The sequence below is a fragment of the Pelodiscus sinensis genome, chromosome 5 (assembly GCF_052426305.1).
Source record: "Pelodiscus sinensis isolate ZL-2025 chromosome 5, ASM5242630v1, whole genome shotgun sequence".
NCBI classification, from domain to species: Eukaryota; Metazoa; Chordata; order Testudines; family Trionychidae; genus Pelodiscus; species Pelodiscus sinensis.
Window position 1 is genome coordinate 43,923,911 of NC_143056.1, and position 23,091 is coordinate 43,947,001.

The 23,091-nt window shown below is 46.5% G+C and overlaps 1 protein-coding gene across 1 annotated transcript; it reads right to left on the reverse strand.

Moving 5' to 3' along the window:
- Positions 1 to 8,058: 8,058 nt before the first annotated feature.
- Positions 8,059 to 11,360, reverse strand: FOS (Fos proto-oncogene, AP-1 transcription factor subunit). The gene is made up of 4 exons (XM_006117769.5): positions 11,050 to 11,360; positions 10,153 to 10,398; positions 9,666 to 9,773; positions 8,059 to 9,546 (listed from the first exon to the last, which is right to left on the reverse strand). The coding sequence occupies exons 1-4, from the start codon at positions 11,188 to 11,190 to the stop codon at positions 8,917 to 8,919; spliced, it is 1,125 nt and encodes a 374-aa protein (XP_006117831.2). The 5' UTR covers positions 11,191 to 11,360; the 3' UTR covers positions 8,059 to 8,916.
- Positions 11,361 to 23,091: the final 11,731 nt, after the last annotated feature.

The window sequence follows — 23,091 nt, forward strand, 5'->3', positions numbered from 1 at the left end:
TTAGTGTGAACAAAATGTAATCTCTTGAAAAAACAGAGTGCTGGCTTAATATACTAAAACTTTATTATGCAGAAGAAAATGCTGCTTTTAATCACCTTAATTTATATGAAACAAGCACAAAAACAATTTCCTTACCTGTCAATCCTTAAGTTTCCCTTTTTCATAAAGTTAGTACAGTACTATATTTATTAGCCTCTGCTGCGTATTTCCAATTCCAAATGAGGTACGTGGTTGACCAGTCAGTTTGTAACTGAGGTTCATTGTAGAAATGTTAAAATCCCCTGTAATTGGCTAACCAGTTATACATCAAGGGTGCGTCTAGACTGGCAAAATTTTGCGCAAAAGCAGCCACTTTTGCGCAAAAGCTTGCCAGCTGTCTACACTAGCCACTTGAATTTGCGCAAGAACACTGACTTTGTAATGTACAAAATCAGTGCTTCTTGCGCAAATACTTTCACACTCCCACTCAGGAAAAAGCCCTCTTGCGCAAGAATACTTGCTCAAGAGGGTCAGTGTAGACAGGGAAGAATTGTTTTGTGCAAAAAAGCCCCTATGGCTAAAATGGCTATTGGGGCTTTCTTGCTCAAAATCCCATCTAGACTGGCCACAGATGCTTTTGCTCAAAAGCACTTTTTGCGCAAAAGCATTCATGCCAATCTAGACGTGCTTTTGCAGAAATACTTTTAATGGAAAAACTTTTCCGTTAAAAGTATTTCCGCAAAGTCATGCCAGTCTTAGATGCAGCCCAAGTGTATTGCATGTTTAATCAATCATGGGGAGCCACTCCAGCCCAACTAGCTTTACCATCCCCTCCACCCCTGCCTGGAGCAGCCCCTGCCTGTCCTCCCGCTCCCCCCCTCCCAATCACAGATGGAGACTGCTCCAGACCCCACCCACAGACAAGAAGCTGTTCTAGCCCCCCAGTGATTAGCCAGAACTAGTAAGCATGACCTATTAAGGGTGACAAGTTAACCTTTCACATACATAGTTTATTGTACATAATTCACCTTTACACAGCAGTCTCTTTATATAAACAAGTGTTTCCTGCCACACGACAGAATGACATCATCTGGCTCTCTGGCCACAAAAGAGAGGGGGTTGGCCAACCTAGTGAACAGGGGGCAGACCCCCTGTAAAGACTAAAATAAAAAAATTGAAAATAAGCTCCCTTACTTTTCAGAAGGAACTAGATACCATCCTGGATAAAGCACAAAGTTTTTACTTATTCAGTGTTGGGAGACAAGAAGTCACCAGAATATTCTGAGACGCCTGCAACCTTCATACCGAAGGGGTAACCGGACTTGTGGTTTAGGTACAGCAGGCGGATGTTTATTAACCCCACTAGTGGATGCCTGAAGAGGCCAACGGGCCAGCTCCTTAATCAGAATGTTGGCTGCCTCAGGGGGCTAAGGGTGGATGACCCCGACTCTTCAGTGAGGTAGTTTCAGCGCTTTGGAAGCCCGGGCCAGGTAGGACACTACAAGCGATGCAATTACATTCCCCTTGAGTGGCCTGTGCCAGCTAGCCGGGGATCGAGCGGGCCTCAGGCTAAGGGGCTGTTCAATGGGGGGGGGGGGCAGACCCTGGGGCTATGAGCCTGAGCCGCTACACCGCAATTCGACCGCCCTTAGCGCCAGCCCGCGGCCACGGGCCAGCAGCCCGCCTGCTGGACAACCCTACCCAGAGGGGTGTTCGCTGCCCCCTCCCGCTGCGGCGCCCCGCGAGCCCGCCATCGTTCCGCCGCCACGCGCACGCCCGGGCTTTGTTCCGAGCTCTACGCGGGCCGGGCTCGTCCGCCAACCCAGCTCGCGCCGCGGGGCCTCCCGAACGGAGAGCGGCGCGCGATCGTTGCCCGAGCCCAGGGCGCCTGCTGGTTGGGGCAGCCTCTCGCCGCCCGCTCGCGCCGCACCCCGCCAGGAGGGGAGATGGGCTCCCCGCGGCGCGAAACAAGCCCGTTACGGAGGGGGAATCCTCCGCGGGGGGGAGGGGGGATAGAGCGGCTTCCCAGGCAGGGCCGCGCCTGTTCCATCCTCAGAGGGTGGGACCCGCTAGCCGCATCACGTCACGCGCCCCGTACGTGCGTCGCTCCGTTCTGGAACCTTCCCCAGGCGGAGGAAGGACAAGGAACGCGCCAGAGCCTCCCATATAAGGGCAGCGCCGGAAGCACTTACGTCATGGCGTCGCCTCGTAGCGTCTGTGCGGGCAGCGAGCGGAACGTGACGACGTGGTGCCCTGCCCAGCGCCCTGGAAACCAAACAGTAAACAGCTCGCGGGGGAAGGGCGGCTCAGGGCAGGCTGTAGCAGCGGGACGCGTGCAGGCGGCCGATGAGGAGACGGGTGGGAGCTGGGAGCCAGGCGCGGCGCGTGAGGCGGGCCGGTCTCAGGTCCCGAGCGGCGTGGGGCCAGGCGTGGCACTGCGGACAGGCAGAGGAGCGCGCGCCTTTCCCCGCTGCGTCCCTTCCGAGACCAGCTCCAGGGAGGGCCCCCCTCGGGACTAGCCCTGGGCCCCCGGACCCCTGCTAATCCCCTTCCGCCTGTATCGAACCACACGGGGTAACGTGCAGCAAGCCGCAGCCAGAGGCGCGGGCAGCAGAGCAGGCGCGATGTTTGTGCTGGGCAGAGAGCGCTCCCTCTGAAAGGGGGGCAGCGCTCCCCCATGTGCCCAGAAGAAAGGTTCCTTAGGGTAAAGAGAGGGGCGGGCCTCGAGTCTTCCGTGCTGCGGCAGAGTTATTTTGTGTCCGTGAACCATCTCGTGTGATCAATGACACACCCCCTTGCCACTGGGACATCGCCCTTTCTCAGCCTGATACTGGGAACTCTCATCGGCAGTGCTAACTTCTTAGATTTGTGCTACCCAAGAGGGGTAGCCCTATTAGTCTGTAACTAAAATACTTAAAAAATAACGAATGGTCCTGTAACACCTTAGAGACGTAACCAAAAATATAGATAGTATATTATGGCAGTTACTGGCACTGAAAAGTGCCTGGTCCTGTTAGATTCTTCCATAAGGTAAAGGCAGGCACAGAGGAAGTTGAAATTTGTCAAATCCTTCTGTTTTTCACAAGCACAAAGCAAAGTGAATCTTTTGATGAATAGACTATTGCTACGTTTTCCCAATATTTGGAATTAACTAATACTGGAAACCTCAGTGATTACCTCAAACAGCTCAGTAATTACACAAAACAAAAATAGACATGGCTAATGGATTTTCAAAACCATATTTAGAAATGCTATCACTCTTCTTCAATAGTGAATGATGCTGATAGTGCTACCTAAGAACAGCCATACTGGGTCAGACAGAAGGTCCATCTAGCCCAGTATCCTGTCGTCTGACAGTGGCCAATACCAGGTGTCCCAGAGGGAATGAACAGAACAGGTACAGGTGGCCCCCGATTTGCAACACAATTGGATCTTGGAGAAACTTCGCAAGTTGGGGACGTCGTAACTTTAACCCACATTTACGGTAGGTATCAGGCGCCGTCGTAAATGAAGGGCCGAGGACATAAGTTGGGGGTTTTCGGACCCTTCTGCACTTACAAAAATGCTTGTAAGTGCAGGGGGTTGGAACTCAGGGGGTTAGAAGTCAGGGGTTTCCTGTAACCAAGTGTTGCTCATTCCCAGCATTGGAGATTGCCATCATACTGATATTCTAGCAGCAGCAGGTTTAGTCTAATGATGTAGGATAGGGTTAAGAATTGATCTCATTTATATGCAAATATCATAATTGTCTGTTCAGTCCTAATCTATATACCTGATTTAAAAAACAATGAATGGTCCTGCAGCACCTTAAAGTGCATCTACACTGCACCCTTAGCTCAAAATAAGCTATGCAATTTGCATAGCTTATTTCAAGTTAATTTTGAAATAGCACCACATTTTGAAATAAGCTGCCTACACAGCACCAGATTTCAAAATAGTGTGCTATTCCAAAACATCCTTTAATCCTTGTGGAACAAGGTCTGGCCCACTATTTGATCTGAGGAAGTGGGTCTGGCCCACGAAAGCTCATAATCTAATAAACCATCTTGTTAGTCTTTAAAGTGCTACATAGTCCTGTATTTTGCTTCAGCTACACCAGACTAACATGGCTACATTTCTATTACTAAGGTTTACAGGGACATTGGAATAGTACACCCGTTATTTCGAAAGCTATTTCAGAAGAATCCCAAAATAGCGCTGCTGTCTGGATGCACCCTTAAAGACTAACAAAAATGTAGCTAGTATCATGAGCTTTTGTGGGCACAGCCCAATTCTTTTATCTGAAGAAGTGGGTTGTGGTCACAAGAGCTCATGATACTAGCTACATGTTTTATTAGTCTCTAAGGTGCTGGGAAAAAAAAAGTTCAACTTTTTTCAGTTACAGACTAATGTGCCTACTTCTCTGAGACCTATGTACCAGATTGTTAGGCTAACTAATTAATTAGTTAATTATTCGGATTGTTTTATTTTTACCAAAATCTATGTAATGTGAGTACCAAAATATGATTGATAACTGAGGATTATGTATTTATTCAAAATGTAGATGTATGGCTGCATCATCCCATCCCATGAAAATATTCAAACAAAAATAGTTCTTCCTTGTAAAGTAAGTCATGTATGACCATGTAGTCCCATGGAATAAGAAAGTAAATAAGATCAGACTCTGACTGTGATTCTGTTACTGGATCTTTTGTGAGTAGAGTCTTGTGCTCACATAACTCCTCCCCCCAATATTGTTCTGCTTGCAGAGCCCACTGTAGGACAGGTACCTATGTCTGTACTTTAGACCAGAAAATCAGAGCAAACAGATTAAGAGAACTCATTCTGGGTGAAACCCTAGCTCTACTGAAGTCAATGACAAACCCTTCTCCCCATTTTGCAGATAGTCTGTGGCATGTAACTCAGACCAAGGAAATGTTCCATAGACAGGAGGGGATTTTTATTTATATTGTACAACAAGCATTCATATCTCCATAAGTGCATTCAAAAAGACAAAGAGTTGTTTCTGTGCTGCGCAAATCACACAGCAAAATCTAGAGGGTCCAGAGCTTTAAGCCATCTTTAAACCTTTTGAATTGTGAGCTGCATAAATCAGAACAACTTCTAAAACTTAATCTAGGTTGGTTAAACATGATGTAGGAACACATTTTTGTGTATTAGCATAACTGTAAAACTAAAGGATTTACATCTATGATGTCATAAATAAAATTCAAGATATTCTAATTGCCTGTTGTCTCCACTGTTTAAGCAAATGTCGTATGTCCAATTTCTACTTCTGGACTTTTCGTTTTCACCACAGTGTGTGATAAACACTGACTTATGTTTTCATCAGTTGTGTGTAAAGAAGTCTGATCAGACACCACTCTTTGAGAGGGGGCTCTCCTTACTACTTGTAGATTTCTGTTCAGTCCCTCACAAATCCATCTCCCAGTACTGCTCTTCGGACCACACATTTTGCTCCCTCTGTGCCAGTGGTTCTCAAAATTATTTGATAAGCCCCCCCCCTTCTTTTTGTCTGCAGTAAGCACTTCTCCCTAGTACATACACCTACTCCGTTCTGAAGGCAGAATTGAGAGCAGCAACTGCTAGCTGAGCACCCAGCTTTGAGGGTAGTGCCATGCCAGCAGCAGCACGGAAGTAAAAGCAGTGATGTGAAAAATAATATTTATCAATATCACTTTTCACAGCAGACTTAGTGCCCCATTGTCACCATTCAATGTTGCCAGTGCTGCCACCCCAGGGCTGTAAATGGAGCTCCGCTGCCTCCAGTTGATGAATAGGCTGGGGGGAAGGAGAGAATCTGACCCTGAGCTTTCTTCCAGTGAGAGGTCGGAAAGGAGAGCCTAAGCCCAGATGGTAGGGTTTCTGGCTGTTCCCCTTCATCTCTGTCTTCCAGGTGTTCGTGGTTCTTTTGCCTGAGCCCCAGCCACGTTGGACTAACAGCTCTTTACAAGAAAAAAAAGCATGCTGCTTGTGCCTCCCTTGAAATGTTCCTATGTCACCCTTGGAAGGCCTGCCCCATGCTTTGAAAACCAATGATCTATTTATTAGGAGCTTTGCCAAAAAACAGCACCTCAAATATATTTGAGTTTAGATTGTAAACTCTAATGCATGAACCTCACCTTGATAATTGTTTCTCACAACCAGCACACTATTAAAGCTAAATCTGTATGTCAGCTCACAGTTTGGTACTGCTGCCCATTACTATAGTGTGTTGGCACTTTTCACATAAAACAGATTGGCAGTATCTGTTTCTAAGTGTTGGATGTCTGACACTAGGATCAATGCTTGAGATCTGTGTCATCTGATAATAGGAGATTCCTGTTTAATGTTGTTGTTAAAACAGGAAGTTACATAAATATTATCATCATACAGTATGTAGCCTTAATGTTGAGAGGCTATTTATCTACAATATGGATACAAAGTATGGTACATGTCTGCTCTTGTATCTCATTTTGGGTAAAGAGGCAGAGTATACTGTTGAAGCCAGAGAAAACAGAAGTTAAATTAACTAAATCTAGAATAGCTGTAGTAACTTCCAACAATAAAAGCATTCCTGCAGGTAACCAAATGCTACTGGGGCCGGCAAGATATTCCTGCCTCAGGAGCTTTCCTAGTGCTATATCTAGAAGAACCACTAGTCACCTTGGGCTGGAAGCTGTAGAAGATTTGGTTGGTTTCACTCATCACTGTCCAGGTAAGATGCAGCACCTGGGGAGTATTTCAGACTTGTCTCATCTAGAAATTCTGCAGAGAGCATCTAAAGGATATTGCCCCTGATTAGGCTTCACACTTATTTCTAATGTTAGTAATTCCTGGTTTGGGGAATTGAATCCTTGAAACAACCTTTGAGTGACCCTATGCTTCTCAAGACATTGACACAATTTCTGAGCTTAGTCTAGACCACAGCCTTCTTTGTTGCCCTTGCTCCTTCACTACTGCAGTCAAGTTTAGTGTCTACTCATCTGATTTTAGAGACAGAGAAACAGTCTCTGCCTCCAAGCTCATAGCCCCTGCTGCAACTTTATCTTCATTCCAAATTACTTTTAATAAATTTGTATATTCCCCCTCAGAAGAGCTACTGAGTTTCTATACCCAAACACAGGGAATCAGGGAAGGGAAGGCACCTTAAGAGGAGGGAGGAGGGAGTTATTTTAAAACATGTCCAAGGGGAGGGAAAGAAATCTACAGCCACTAGGCTCTCCCATCTAATAGAAAATGTATAACTATATCCATCTTTGCATGGGTATAAATAAAGGATAATAGAAAGAGGGAATGAAGTAAAGGGAGGAGTTGAAAATTCTTTGATAGACAACATGTATTGCCATTTGAACTGTGATATTTTGGGTACTTATGTTTATGCAGCATAAAAACATGAGATGCTCAGGTTTTGCTATAGCAGGATTTGCTAAAGATGGGCACCAGAGGGAAGTTAATGGTTTCTATAGTGTTCAGGCTCTGCAGAGCCTGGACTGCCTTGTGAGAGTGAGGTTCCAGTCCTCATAGCTGCAGAGAAAAATGTTACTGAACACAAGCCTAAGTGTTTTTCTTCTCCTTGATCATGTACTGACAGTGATGTGTCCACTGTTAAATACATACAGATATATTGCTAATAATTGAGGGAGTGGGAGAAGGACATATTATGGGAAGAAAGATAAGGAAAAAATAGAAGGATTTGCTGCAGAAAATAAAACATGCAGAGGGAATAATGGTATTGTCCAGAGAAAGATGGCAAAATGAGAATCAGGGCAAAATAAATCCTATAAAGTAAGGCTATGTTCCTCCTCTCCCCACTTCCAATGTTGCTTCTGGGTCATTTAAGTTCAGTTACTCCATGATCAATCTAGTCCTGACCTTTGTTTTCCTCTGACTATAGGAGGCTTCTAGGAATCGTAGGTTTTCACTGACAGACCATAGTGTAAGGCCAGCAAAGTGAGGAGATAGCATGAGAAATGTTGTTTGTATGTGGAAGTTTGGCAGTAGCACATTGAGCCCCGCAGTTAAGTAGTGAATATGCCTATTAAGTAACTTTTCACAGCACTTGGCTGTTAGTCTCATTAAAGACACCAAAAACAGGTATAGCATTTAAGTTGAATGCTTTTATTGACAATGTCTCTTAACAATAATAAGCAAACACTGCTTAAGTTTCATCCAAATTCACTTTCCACATCTCAAAGACCTCAAGGTAGAAAAAAATAAAATAAAAATATAAATATCTGAGAATCCATCTTAATAAATAAAATAAAGACACAATAAAAACGTTTTCATGGAAAACTTATGTCAGAACATTCAGACCACCTCAACAATGCATGATCAGTACAGTTACAATGAACATTGATGTAGAAGAACTACAGTACATGGATATAGCTATTTATCTCTATCTACTAGAAAATGATATATTGTCTCTTTCCCAGTTAAGATGGGTCATTGCTAAAGTCATCAGAACACGATATTGCCAGGAACACAGTAGTTATTGTTAAATCAGCTGCACTAGATACGAGTTGGAGATACCCAGCACCAGGTTAAATTCCAATCATTAAACCAATAGATTAATTAATGCTAGTGAATACTAAGTAGGGAAAAGAAATCACCAACCCAGCCATGTTGGACATGCTACAGACTACCAGCTCTCATGGATGGGTCACTGGGGACAAGACAAACTCCATGCGATTTGCTACATCTCTGGAAGAGGTCTGAGGCCTGGCTGCAGATCATTCTGCAGGGTCCTTTAGCACCGGACCGGCCTACGCAAGCCCAGGGGGAAGGACGCTTTGCCCTCCCCTAATCTGGGGTGTCGGGCTGCAGGAACCCCCCCAGGAAGAAGGTGGATCCTTTGTGGTGAAAGGCCCCCCACACACATACAGCAGCAGATGGGAGGCTCGGGATCCGCTGTGTTCACCCCTCGCCCTGCAGTCAGTGCCCTGGAGCTAAGGCCCCTCACAAAGCCAGCAGGGTAGGGGAGCTGAGCGAGTCGGAGGAGGGCTCGTTGCTACTGCTGCCCTTCCTGTGCGCGGCCGCACAGCTGGGGAAGGAGTCGGCCTCGGGGTAGGTGAAGACGAAAGTAGAGGTGTAAGTGCTGGGGCAGGGGGTGCAGGTCACCACTGGGGTGCAGAGCGGCTCCAGCTCCCCGCACGCCCCGGCCGCCAGGGGCTCCCAGTCTGCCGCATAGAAGGATGAGGAGCCGGCTAAGTCCATATCGGGCACAGAGCGGGCAGTCTCCCGGGACGCGTGCGGGAAGAGGAATTCATCGAAGGGCTCGGGCTTCAGCTCCAGGCCGCTGCTTCCTTTGGGAGGCTCCGGCAGGGGCTCGGGCTGAGCGGCCTCCTGTATCATGGGCAGAGCGAAGGCGGCCTCCTCGGACTCTGGGGAGCTGGGCACAGGCGCCTCGCTCAGGCCGCTCAGGTCCAGCGAGGAGACAGCGAGCTCCTCGGAGAACTGCAGCTCCTCCGGGATCTTGCAGGCTGGTCGGTGCGCAGCCAGGATGAACTGGAGCTTCTCCTTCTCCTTCAGCAGGTTAGCGATCTCGGTCTGCAGCGCTGACTTCTCCTCCTCCAGCTGATCGGTCTCCTGCGGGCACAGCGAGAGGGGAATGAGACAGAGTCGCAGGCGTGCCCGGTGCCCCCTAGGGGCGCACAGGTGCTCGGTGCGCGGCTTGTGGTAGGGGTCGGAGGCGGAGGAGAACTTACCGCTTGCAGCGTGTCTGTCAGTTCTCGCCTCCGGTTGCGGCACTTAGCTGCTGCCATTTTGTTCCTTTCCCTCCGGATCCTCCTCTTTTCCTCTTCCTCTGGGGACAGCTAAGGAGAGAGAACGAGCACGGTTAGAATCCGCTGCCACCCCACGCCGGTGAGCCCTGGCTGCCTCACCACCGCCAGGCCAAGCTCCCCTTCCGGGTCTCTCCCGCCTAAGCCATGTTAAGGTGCTCATAGACTGCGTCTAACAGGCATGCCAAGGAAGGTTCTGAGCAGGAGAACCAAGCGAACTCCAGCTCCTCGGACAGTCCTATTGGCGCTGAGCCGGGTTATCCCTCAGCTATTCACCCTTCCCATTCAGTGCAACTGATAGGTCAGTGTCTTCTGCTGAGCGGCTCTCGAAGAGCCGTCAGAATTGCCCTTCCCCTTCTATCCCCCTGCCCAGATGCTACCTAGGGACGATCGCAGAGGGCTGTGTACTCACCTGCTCGATTTTGCCCCTTCTTCCAATGCTTTGCCCTCTGCCTCCTGCGCTTTTGACAATTCCAGCTCTCGAATAGGCGCTGGCTGGAGGAGTAGGGACCCCGTAGAGATGGGCCCGGTTCTGGGAGGGTGCCACTGAAGAGATTAAGGTGGGCTGTACCATCCATTGCAGATCTGGACTGGTAGAGATGGCAGTCACTGTGGGTACGAAGTTGGCACTTGAGACAGCTAGGTCCGTGCAGAAATCCTGAAAACACAGAGAATTGATATTAGTAACAGAAGCCTAGGCCTGGATGAGGAGGAACCCCCTCTCCCCGTCCTGCACCCCCTCACCAGGCATATCAGACACAGTGACCCAGAGGCTTAGTTCTGTGCTATTTTGAGCCAGGCCTTCAGCCCCCGGAGCTAGGCAGGCTCAAGCGCTGCGCTACCATCATCAGACTCCACATGAAAAGGGGGTTTGTTATAAATATCCCTGACGTCTGCACTGACGCAGGCGCCGCTCCGGAGTCTCCTCAATGAACTCTCGTTTTATCAATGAAACCGCTTTACACACCCGCCGCAGAGCGGAGCCTGGGCCACAATCCCTCTTCCCTGTTGCAGGGACCAGACAGTGGCCTCCCCCACATCTCAGAGTAGCCTCCCCCCCCCCCCCCCGCACACACACACTAACTCTCCAGGACAGGGAGCTAGACTGCTGCCTCCTTCTCTCCCATGCAGAGGCACCGAGGAGAAGAGGTGCGCCCAGTGCAGGACAGACCCTTCCTGATGCGGGTTATCTCTGCACCTGAGTTGCCCCGTCTGTCACTGTGCGATGTTTGGAGGCGCAGACTGCTCCCCCTGCCCGCAGCAGTTACTGCCCCGGGGGCCGTCACCAGCCAGAGTCCCGGTCCCTCACCTGCTGGTTGACAGGCGAGCCCATGCTGGAAAAGGAATCCGCCGGGGAAGTGTAGTAGGTGAGGCTGTCCCCGGCCGGAGAAGCGCTGCTGCAGCGGGAGGAAGACGCGTCATAGTCGGTGGTGAAGCCTTGGTACATCATATCGTCTAGGCTAGGATTGTCCAAACCCCGTTTAGGCGGTGAGGCTGTCCCGGTTGACTGTGTGTCTGTCCGGGCCGACTATCCCTCTGTCCGGATTGTCTGTCCCCAGCCGTATCTCTCGTCCCTTTCCCGGCTCAGTCACTCAGATTAGCTCTGCTGCTGGAGTAGAGTGCGGAGCCCCACCTTTTAAACCCTCCTTTGTGAATGAAGCCTATGTCGTCACTGGCAGACCCAACATCTGTGGGAGGGGGGACGGCGGGATGCTCCGCCTCTAAGCTTTCACCACAACTTCCGCCTCCCTCTCCCATCTTTTACGTAATCCAGTGGGCTCGCCACTCCATGTCAAGGTGGTTACCCTGAGAATTTTCAAGGGGTCTGAGCCGCTCAGGGTCAGGAAGGGCTGCTGGTGTTCCCCCTTCCATAATGGTACAGTCCCAGCTCGGGAACCCACTGACGCAGATATCCTTATATGGGATACATCCTGTGCAAGGGGGTGTGACTGACGGGAACCGCTCCAGGCTGCAGCCAAGTGAGGAGCGCGAGTGTGTGTGTGTGTGTGTGTGTGAGAGAGAGAGAGAGAGAGAGAGAGAGAGAGAGAGCGAGCGCTTGGGCTATGTAGGCAGATTGCAGGTCCTCTTGTTGAGGCCAAACTCAGGTTCAAGTCCCTGCTGCAATAGCGTCCCACCCCCACAAGGAGAATCACGTTCGGTTAGTTAGAAACCTCCACAGAGTTCATTCACCTTTAAGGCCCAAAGGTGACTTTTTCAGCCCTTCTGCTATCTGCACCTGCTTCCTCTTACTCAGCCCCGTTCAAATAGTTCTAAACAAGTTCGATTGCAGCTATATTACCACATGATATTAAACTTGCTTTTCACTTTACATACACGTCTGAAGACAAGGTCCCTGACCAGACGGACTCAGCTGTTAACAAACAAAATACAGAGGAAGGTTGGGAAAAGGATAATAGGGGCAGCTTGGGAAAAGCAGTGTAAGTAAGCAGCAGAAATAGAAGGCCAGTCTTGTTAGTTTCATTATCTTTTTTTATTGTTGATTTTTTTTAAATATCATAAGGCTTTCCTAATACCTTTTAAAGGTAGATGGAAAACAATAAATGTCTTTGCTATTATTTAGGGAAGAAGGATTGTGCTGTTTTGTTGGTTGTTAGAATAACTTTTAAATTATAGCTTAGCTGTAAAAGAGCTGTTGATCATGAAGAAATGAACAGTTGTGTTGGGGGGGTTGTTTTGTTTTTGAGAAGCCTGTATTTTATGTTGTACTTTTTATCCAGCATATTTAAGTATCTGGTGTTGTCCTATCTTATCTAACATTTCTAAATTAATATGTGCATTCTATATAATAAGCCTGTTAATTGTATACAAAGTGTCATAAAGTAAGTAGATTTCTTGTTATTTGCTGTGTAGTACTGCCCTTGCAGGGAGTCAGGTACTGTGCATTTCACTTTAGGATATTGTAAAGTATTTGGAGAAAAGTTAATCACATTTTTGTTCACCTTTAAAATGCTTTTATATAATGAAAACTTGCAGCTGGAGGAACTGCCTTTACAAATCATAGAATCAAAGAATCATGGGACTGGAAGGGACCTCGAGAGGTCATCGAGTCCAGCCCCCCGCCCTCAAGGCAGGACCAAGCTCCGTCTACACCATCCCTGACAGATGTCTGTCTAACCTGTTCTTAAATATCTCCAGAGAGGGAGATTCCACCACCTCCCTTGGCAATTTATTCCAATATTTGACCACCCTGACAGTTAGGAATTTTTTCCTAATGTCCAATCTAAACCTCCCCTGCTCCATTTTAAGCCCATTACTCCTTGTCTTGTCCTCAGAAACCAAGAGGATCAAAGTTTCTCCTTCCTCCTTGTGACATCCTTTTAGATATTTGAAAACCACTATCATGTCCCCCCTTAATCTTCTTTTTTCCAAACTAAACAAGCCCAGTTCATGAAGCCTGGCTTCACAGGTCATGTTCTCTAGACCTTTAATCATTCTTGTCGCTCTTCTCTGTACTCTTTCCAATTTCTCCACATCTTTCTTGAAATGTGGCGCCCAGAACCGGACACAGTACTCCAGCTGAGGCCTAACTAGTGCAGAGTAGAGCGGCAGAATGACTTCACGAGTTTTGCTTACAACACACCTGTTGATACAACCTAGAATCATATTTGCTTTTTTTACAACAGCATCACACTGTTGACTCATATTTAACTTGTGGTCCACTATGACCCCTAGATCCCTTTCCGCCATGCTCCTTCCTAGACAGTCGCTTCCCATCTTGTATGTATGGAACTGATTTTTCCTTCCTAAGTGGAGCACTTTGCATTTCTCTTTATTAAACTTCATCCTGTTTACCTCTGACCATTTCTCTAACTTGCTACGGTCATTTTGAATTATGTCCCTATCCTCCAAAGAAGTTGCAACCCCACCCAGTTTGGTATCATATGCAAACTTAATAAGCGTACTCTCTATCCCAATATCTATGTCATTGATGAAGATATTGAACAGTACGGGTCCCAAAACAGACCCTTGCGGAACTCCACTTGTCGTCCCTTTCCAGCAGGATTTAGCACCGTTAACAACAACTCTCTGACTACGGTTATCCAGCCAATTATGCACCCACCTTATCGTGGCCCTATCTAAGTTATATTTGCCTAGTTTATCAATAAGAATATCATGCGAGACCGTATCAAATGCCTTACTAAAGTCTACGTATATGACATCCACCGCTTCTCCCTTATCCACAAGGCTCGTTATCCTATTAAAGAAAGCTATCAGATTAGTTTGGCATGACTTGTTCTTCACAAACTCATTTTCTGCATTTTGCTTTATATGCACTGCAAAAAGAGCTGTGTTATCTAGTGGTTATCAGTGCAGTCACCCTTATCCAAAACCTATTGAAGTCAATAGTGAGGCTCCCATTAACTTGAATGTACTTTGGAACCTACCGATATCATGGGCCATTTTCCCAATCCATCCAGAATATATCATTTCACTTGCAGAAATTTGAATGGCAATTATACCTGTTTGTGTCCAAGAAAAGGTGCAAGTTATATCTACTTTGTGAACATAGATTGTATCCCTTTTATTTTTTCTTAAAACAATATTTATTATACAAGACCCAACAAACTTAACTAAAAGCTAAATAAAAAATGATGCGGTGTATACTGGGTGTTATGGAGCAGTTACTCACTAAAGAAACACACGTATTTTATTGTAAATAAGTCCGGATCCCTGGCATAGAACTCTTTCTGGCTATACTTTGGGACTGGAATATTACAGAATGTACATGTGGAAAATATAACCGCCTCCATTTCCTGCATTGGGGAAAATGTTACACTCCTGTGCAATTATTATTCCTGTTATTAAATATGTAGAATAATAGCTGGGAATATAGTGAATAATGGGCACAGGGAGGAGTCGTTAGTTAAAGTCCACCCTGTGCTTTGAAGGAGGACAGTGCCACAGGGGAGGCTATTGTTATTTACTGGGCACTGAACTTCCTAAAAAAGCTGTATACAAACAGTAATGAGAGGGAATTGTTGAGATATGCCCTGTGCCATGGTATGTAGATAGGGGGCTGCTTGCCTGGGAGACTGCCAAGCAGCGGTGGTTTCAGGCAGAGGAGTTTTCTCCTTTCCCAGAGTTTGGATTTGCTGTAACTCTCGTGGCAATGAAGTTCGGAGACACCCACCCACAGTGGGGATGTCAGGCAGCCCAGGCTCAGGTCAGGCCAAGTCAGGAGGAGCCAGACCGCAGACTCGCCTGGCACGGGAGACAAGAGATCGCACAGCTATACATAGTAACAGGGAAGCTGCAGCGCTGAGTCTGTTTACAGCAACAAACAGAGCCTCGGGCGCAGTCTCCAAGCAGGGAACGTCACAAGATCCAGGCTGGGATGATCCTGCTGGCAGCAGCTCCTGCTGCCTGAGCTCATGGGCTAAATGCAGCGCTTGATGCTGCTGCGCGGTCACCTCCATTCTTAGAGATCTGGGCCACGGGGGCGGAGGAACCGGGCCAGCGGCTATGTCAGATCACCAATACTGGCGGTCGCCCCCCCTCCCCCGGGGCGGCGCGGGGAGCCTCTCTGATCTCTTCTGCAACTCCTGCCCCAGGATAGTCTTGCTCTCTCCCTGCCCTGGGACTGGGCTGCCCCAGCTACAGGGTAGCCAGAAACTTGCTGCGATTCTGGATTACTACCCCAGTTGTGCTGGTAGATGTTCTGGCTTCTTTCAGGCAGATTTCGGAGCTGGAAATCTTAGTCTTAGTTCCATCTAGTGTAGAGAGCTATGGCATGGGCAGAACTGTGCCTAGCAAAGTGAGGCTGAACATAGTTGCAGACTGAGTTCTGCGGGGCAAGGAGCTTGATCTTCATTCCTGTCGTATAACAGCTGTAGAAAAAACATCAGGGCAGTGAAAAATCAAACCCAGTGCTCATTAGCACAAAATTGAGCAACCAGTGTAAATAGTTGTTGGGTCCTTCCTCTCTTGGGCTCCCAGCCTGACTCCCCATTTATTGTCAAAGAGAATTCTACTCTGTTCTGCTGCTTATAATATCAGAGCAGTCCCCATGATGTCGAATGCCGCCAATGTGAAGACTTTGAAACCCAAGTTAAGCTTCTGTATATTTAGAGGAGTCTTTCTTTCAGCCCTACTGCTTTTTGATATGTATGCTTCCTGTAAAGTGCCCAATACCTGGTGCACACTAGACAAAACAAACCATCAAAGAAGGGTGACAAAATATTTGTTGACAAGACATGTATTTGGTGCCTGCAGAGGGAAGCTGGTTTGTTCTTCTCATCTCCAACAGTTACTGTGTATACTCTGTTTGTATCAATGGAAAGTACACAGATGCTGCACACATCTACTATGAAGACAGGGAAACAGGGAAACTGAAAACACATGACGTGGGTTTGTTGTTTCCTTCTAGCATGGTGCACATACATTTATACCGCAGCACGTGAGACAAAGGAGGAAGGCAACACCATTCAGCAAGCACCACCATGGTGATAAAATACAGTCACAGCATAAAAATACTGTGTACATGGCTGAGGCTGAGCTTACTGTCTGTTCTTTCAGCTATGCCAACTTCAGTACACTGCGGCACAATCTGTATTAGTATAGCAGGCCCTAGAGACTCCACAAATAAGATGGGGCTACCACTGTGCTAGGTGCTGTATATACATATAGAAGGAATCAGTCCCTGCCCTAAAGAGCTACACTGAAAATTAATGTAGTATCTGAGTGGTAGTCCAGTGCCTTGTCCTCTGGCTCATGCTACCTTTTTGCATAGCTGAGACAACAAACAGTTCTGTGCCATCTCTGTGGATGGGGCAACATAGTACTAGGTCTGTTCATGTGCCCATGCCATTTTTAGCTCGCTTGGCCATAATTTATGTCTACATTTATACAGGTTAAAAGTCCAGAGGGGAAAATAGGACATGGTAGCCTGAACAGTGCACATCTAAAAAGAAGGGCAAAGGGAGGGAGGAGATGAGCTGTTCCAAAGGTTCGGAAGGGAGGATAAAACCAGATCCTACTTTAAACTGCTGCAGCTGAATCCCATCTCCTCAGATTAGGAAGTGCAGCATTTAGCCTGGGACTTTTATTGTTTCGACTGTTTATAATCCTTTTCTTATTTTTATTTCATATATGACTTTGCTAAGTCCTTAAAAGCCACAGTAGAAAAGCACCTGAGGTATGTAGCACAATGTAATACACAGTGGAAGTCAGCCTCTGGTGCTGAAGATGGTTAAGTGTAGTTTTTGCTGCTTGCCCTAGCATTGTAGTATTCTCCCTGGCATCCGACAGGAACAACTCTGGTGCTAATCCTCTGTCAACTAAAACTAACCACACAGAATGGATCCATGTGTCACTTTCCACATCAATATGATGACACTAATGAGCCTGAAGTTAAACATGAGCTGTTGATTTTGGGGGTGTTCCAGACTGTCACTGTGTGCCAAGGGGACACTTTGCTTTCTGGAACTTAAAAAAAACAACCAACATGACAGATTTAAAATGCTGTGCAGGACTGAAACATGCTGACTGCGAAACTGGTTACTGAATTACTAAGCTCCCTCCCTAACTAATTGGAAGATCCTACAAGTGCTACACATTGTACCAGTGGAAACTTACACTGAAACCTTATCAGGGTTGGGACTATGTCTTTATTTTTTCTTTTAAATGCAGGGCACACCTATGGTTATATCTATATAATAATTAATAATAATAACAGCTTCATGTGAATTGATTCTCTAGGGAGTAAAATACTGCATATGCACACAGCTTGGCATCTCATGTATTCTCTGTCCTGCTATGGGCTTATCTACACTTAGCTACCATGACCCCTGGATGCTGTTCTATAGTTGAGGACCCTGGAATACAGTGTGCTTCACTCATACCTCCTTCTTCCCCTGACATATCCCCTGCCTTGCAGGCTGCAAGGTGATGTAGATATTCAATAACTCTATGCCATTGTCATCTATTTAGCATTTATGCAGTGGGATTTTGCAGGGGTTATTTCTGCTAGATCTCTGGCCTTTTCATGCCACCAGTAGTGGTGCAAGGCATTTGAAGCTGAATGGAGAATTTAGACTCAGATTTTTTGATTTGTCTTTAGCGTGACATGCACACTCATAGTGCTGCAGGCTAATAATCATGCATAGTCCTAGGGAACAAGAATCAATCCAGCAGTGAAACAGGCATAAAATAGCCAAAATAAAATGTTCCCAAAATTTATAGAATCAGTGAGTTCCTGAAAGATTAGATGGAGTGATAAAGAAGGTGCTCAGGTTCCCCAGTGACAGGCAGCAGTATAAAACTCTAATACAGATAACTTCCTTTTCAGTTAAACAAAGAAATTAAGGAAACTACAACTGTGCCCTTTCCTCTGGAACCAGAAGAGAAGCATAAAACAATATCCTATCGACTCAAATAGTAAAACTTAGCCTTTATTTCAGCTGAGGGTCTCAAAGCCCTTTATGGCATTGGCTGTGAAGTTATGGTACTGAAGTTCTCACTGCATGTGCTTGCCATAGGATCTTCAACACTGTGAGTTTTCTTTAATTCTCTTAATCAAGACATCTTAGAATACCAGTCAAAGCACAGTGCATGTACTTCTATAAGGAAGTCCCATAGCTGCCATGATGTTTTAAGCAGCAGCAGGGTGCTTATGCAATGGAGCCAGACTGCTAGAATAATGCTACATTATATGCACGGACCCTGTACTCTCAGGAAGCCATCCATCTATATTAGATATGAAAGTAGTAACACCCTGTTTTCTTTGTTGCCAAATAGGTGTGTCCCTCTAGCAACAATATGACAAAATGTTCTTAAGCTACATATGTAAGAAATGTTGAAATCAAGAAGAGGCGGAAGCTCAGTTTGGTTGAGAGGATCTTTCTGCAAAAGTTCAACAAATTGGCAGAAGCCAAAGAAAGGGATAGGGTGTCAAAGACTATTTGGTCCATGAACAAATAAATCCTGAATGCTGAGACTACAAAGTGCCCTGGAGAACTGCTCCAGAGGAGAATCATTGTCTTTTCAGGGGCACAAAGGGCCACAGAACTGAAGATCTCATGGGAAAAAAATCCAATACTTTTACTCTTACTAAGGAAACAACCTGACTACAGGCAGTCCCCGGGTTACATGGATCCAACTTACATCAGATCCCTACTTACAAACGGGGTGAGGCAACCCCACACTAGCTGCTTCCCCCCAGCAGACCAGGGAGATGCGAAGCTAGCACCCCCCTCCCAGCAGACCAGGGAGATGTGGAGCAGCTTTTCTCAGCAGACACCTCAGCTTGAGAATAAAGGACTGAGGGAAGTGAGGTGTGGGAGAATAAAACTGAGCTCTGGAGAAATGTTTGGCTAGAGTTTCCCCTACAATATGTACCAGTTCCGACTTACATACAAATTCAACTTAAGAACAAACCTACAGTCCCTATCTTGTACGTAACCCGGGGACTACCTGTATATTTGAACAAACCCCAAACCCTTTCCTCACCTCCTTTTTATGCAGTATTATATTTAGATACCAAGTTACTGAACAGGCTGCATAGAAGGAAGATTTTAGACAAAAAACTTCCTTTTTAAACTCTGCCAGCATTCATCTTACATGCCAGTGACCAAGCCATAAGAACTCTCAGAGATTCAATTTCATTTATTCCAGGCTACAGCATGAAACCTCAGTGTGGATTACACATACTTGTTGGTGCTAAAACAAAATGGAGAGATTTGATGTTTGCTGCTTGTTCCAGATAAACTGCAGACCACACTGGACAGCAAGACTGAATATTACACAGACACAGAGAAAGTTGTCAGCTGCATGAAAAGATGCTGCCACTGCAGAAATAATGGTCTCAGCAAAGAAGCAAGAGAATATAGGATGAGACAGAGCCACAGCTTGAGTGAATGTCCCTCCCTTAGAAACAAACAGTGGAAAATCACCCTGAGGAAACTGAAATTTGTTAACAAGTATTTATGAACTGAAATAAATATTTTATTTTATATAACTTTTAAAAATAGTTTATGGTTACTCAAAATATAAAGAAATATATTTACATAAAAGACACTGTGTGATGCAGCCATCCCACTCCTTTTGCTTTGGTAATAACGGGAGAATGCAAGTTGCCAACCCTAGCACTTTTGTTGGGAGTGAGGTCTTTTGTTTTGCCTCATCCAAAACTAGCCCTTCAGCAATATCAACATTTAGGGGGGAAAAAACCATTTACTGATACAAAGGGGCAAGTGTAACACAACCAACCTAACCCTAAATTGTGATTACTGACCATCCCCAACCTTAAACTGATGTAGTTGATGCACTTATTCGCCCAATGAAACATGTACATTTTGATAGTCAAATGACCAAACAGCTGCTCCCAATCCAGCTCTACAGTGCAAAGAATGTGCTCACACAGGAAATATTCCAGAAATATTAGTACAGCATCTCTGATTGCAAACCCTAAAGTAGGAGAGTCTCAAAGCTGTCAGTTCCAGGACACATTACTTCAAACTACCTACTGCACCAAACTCTCCCATCCAATACAATGACAAAAACAAGCAGAACTGTGGGCCTGCTCCACTATAAGGAATTATCCAAAGTACAAACTTTTTAGACTGCACCAGATCTATCCCCCACCATTGTGGCAGCCATAAGGACAGATGCAATTCTGGGCTTTTCTGACACAAAAGACAAATTTCTTTTGTATTCCTGATGCCCAAACTATACCCAGATCTATGTGTTCAGTGATCTAAGAATCCACTCAGCTTTGCAGTTCGTATAGCAAAGAATTAAAATGTGTGACAAAAGGAAGAAAATCCTATTGTAAGAAGCCTGGGTGGTGCCAGGACAGGGACAAGAGAGCCTTTCATCTCGTCTGCTTCATCATTTCCAAGCCAGTCTCTTGTTGGGTAGACAAAATGGTGGGGCTAGTTGTTAGGGATTTAAATTCTTTACTATTTCATGGCTACTTGGTAATACATCTTAATGTTAAATGGTTGGGTATCTGACTCCTGCTTCTAGCTGGTGGCTGTTTATCTCACAAGCTCCTCCTCTACTGACACTAACTTGGCCCCCTTTTTGGAAAGTCTCAACAGAGGGCCAAGCACTGAATGGGGCTGGGCCTTAGAGGCTGAATTTTTCTCTCCCTTTGGAGGCAGCTCCCCCAGGGCCAGAGCAAAGCACAGTGGTAGGGCAATGTGTAGGACAGTTTGTCTTTTCAGCGCCTCCAGTGGCCAGCCAGCTGAGCAGCCAGTGCTCTAGATTCTTGTTGCAAGTGACAGATTTTTGGCTGGGCAGGATCCCCCTCTTGCAATGACGACATAATATCCAGGGCTCCATCTAGTGAATGTGAGCACTAGTGAATTTGAGTTATCTGCCCCCACTTGCCCACATTCTGAGGCTGAACAACTAATCTGAACTACTGCAGGCAAAGTTCTCTGTCCTTTCCTGAGCTACCCCAAGCCATTTTCACAGGAGGGGAGGAGAGAGTTGAAAAGCCCAGTTGATCAGGAAGGCTCTGCTTTCTCTTCCCATGTGAGTAATGGGGTTAGGACAGTTCCTCTTCTCTTCCCCCTCCCTGCAGAAAGACTGGGAAGGGGCAGAAGAGGCTAAAAAACCCCTGGTGGGGCCTCCCCTCCAGGCTGGAAGAAAGTGAGGAGGGTTGAAAGTAACTTAAATTTCTCACAAGTACTGTCCTATCACAACCTGCCCCCTCTTGGAGGGGACTTAGGGCAGAGGATGGGAGGGTTATGATACCAGCCTGCAGCAGGAGCACAGCTGGGAGAGCACACTGCAAGCTATGGCACCTGTCAGCTGGGTCTCAGTGGAGTGCCCCATCCAGCTCTTGATGGAGTACAGCCAGCTCTTGCTTTCACCTTTGGAGGAGATTCCCCACTGCAGTCTTTCCTTATGGATTCCCAAAAATTTAATGTCATCATGATTCCCTTCTTGACTGTCCAATTACTTTATTTTTTTTCTTATCTTTTAAAGCGGCTGTCCCATTGCGGGCGTGCTCCCAGGCTTTGCTCCCCATCTCCCTGGTCTGCTGGTCGGGAGACGGGGAGCAAAGCCGCGGAGCACGCCCGCAGGGGGACAGCTCAAGCGCGCCCGGGCTGTCCCGCTGCAGGCGTGCTCCAAGGCTTTGCTCCCTGTCTCCCTGCAGACCAGGGAGACGGGGAGCAGCGTTTCTCGCCCCAGAGGACGGGGGCGGCGGACCGCGGCGCATCTGGGCGTCCCACCGCTCCCGTCCTCCGGGGCGAGAAAAGCCCCATTCGTAACTGCGGATCCAACATATGTCGGATCCGCGTAACTCGGGGACTGCCTGTATTGTGTTGCAAAAGGGTTGAAGTGCGACTTTGTTGCTTAAGGTGAGGTGGGCTCTCAGGCCTAACTCAATTAGTGCTGGGAACAATGGACATTTATCAAGAAAGCAATTTGTGATGTCTGGCCTGGTGGAGATCTGAGCATTTGCAAAGATAAATGAGCCCCAGAAAAGCTCTCCAAAGAAGGGTGGCCACTGGCTTAAGAGACAACAGCCTATGCCTATAAAATCAGAAGAAATTGCACAAGTTGTTATCCATTAGTTGGAGGGACTCTGACAGCAAGGGAGTCTCATGAAAGGTGGATTCCAGATTTCTGAACTGGACAAGCAAGTAAGACTTAACCATTGGATGAAAAATACCATATTAATTGGCTAATAAGTATAAGCGCTATATTGCATTTTTATGCTTTTCTTTTATCTATAACCTTGTTCTCAAATCCTGTTACTTGCTTTTATTGGAATCTCAGTCTTAAACTCAGTTAAATAAACTTCACTTTGGTTTTACCATAAGTGACTTTTGCTCAGGAGAGACTTGAACTGAGGTGAAATCAGTGAACTGAGGCATGCTACTCCCATGGAGACAGCAAAACAGTCTATAGTGCAGGATCCAGAAGTTAAAAGAGTGGGCACTCAAATCTAACAAAGTTAGGTGTGAACTGCTAGCTTGTCAGAACAACGCAGGGCTCACAGAGCCCAGAGCAATCTGGGTTGCCAGCAGCTGACAGTGGGGAGCATTTGTCCTGCGAAGCTCCCTGTACAGCAAGCAGTGGTACTGATTCACCCCAGACACCTCAAGTAACCCCCCAAAGTGTCTCACCTATCCTCCTAAATTGTTTGTTTGCTCTGATGATTTTCAGTAAATGGGGATTCAGCAATTCCTTTCAGCAGAAAAATCCTGCTTCTACCAGATGTCCCACAGTCAATGCTGTGGAGTGACAAACCCAGCACAGGACTTGATGCATTAAATTCGATTATCCATTCTGTCTGATGCAGGTTGGGAGTAGAAGCGGAGGGATATGAACTGGAGATTGGAATAAAAAGATAGGAGCTAATTGGAAGACAAGT

Bases quoted from the DNA above. Each gene is read 5' to 3' on its own strand.
- FOS (XM_006117769.5), bottom strand. From the start codon at position 11,190: ATGATGTACCAAGGCTTCACCACCGACTATGACGCGTCTTCCTCCCGC. The intron at 9,774-10,152 runs GTGAGTACACAG...CTCTCTCCTTAG, and splicing joins GAAGGGGCAAAATCGAGCAG to CTGTCCCCAGAGGAAGAGGA. The intron at 9,547-9,665 runs GTAAGTTCTCCT...CTGTGCCCGCAG, and splicing joins TGACAGACACGCTGCAAGCG to GAGACCGATCAGCTGGAGGA.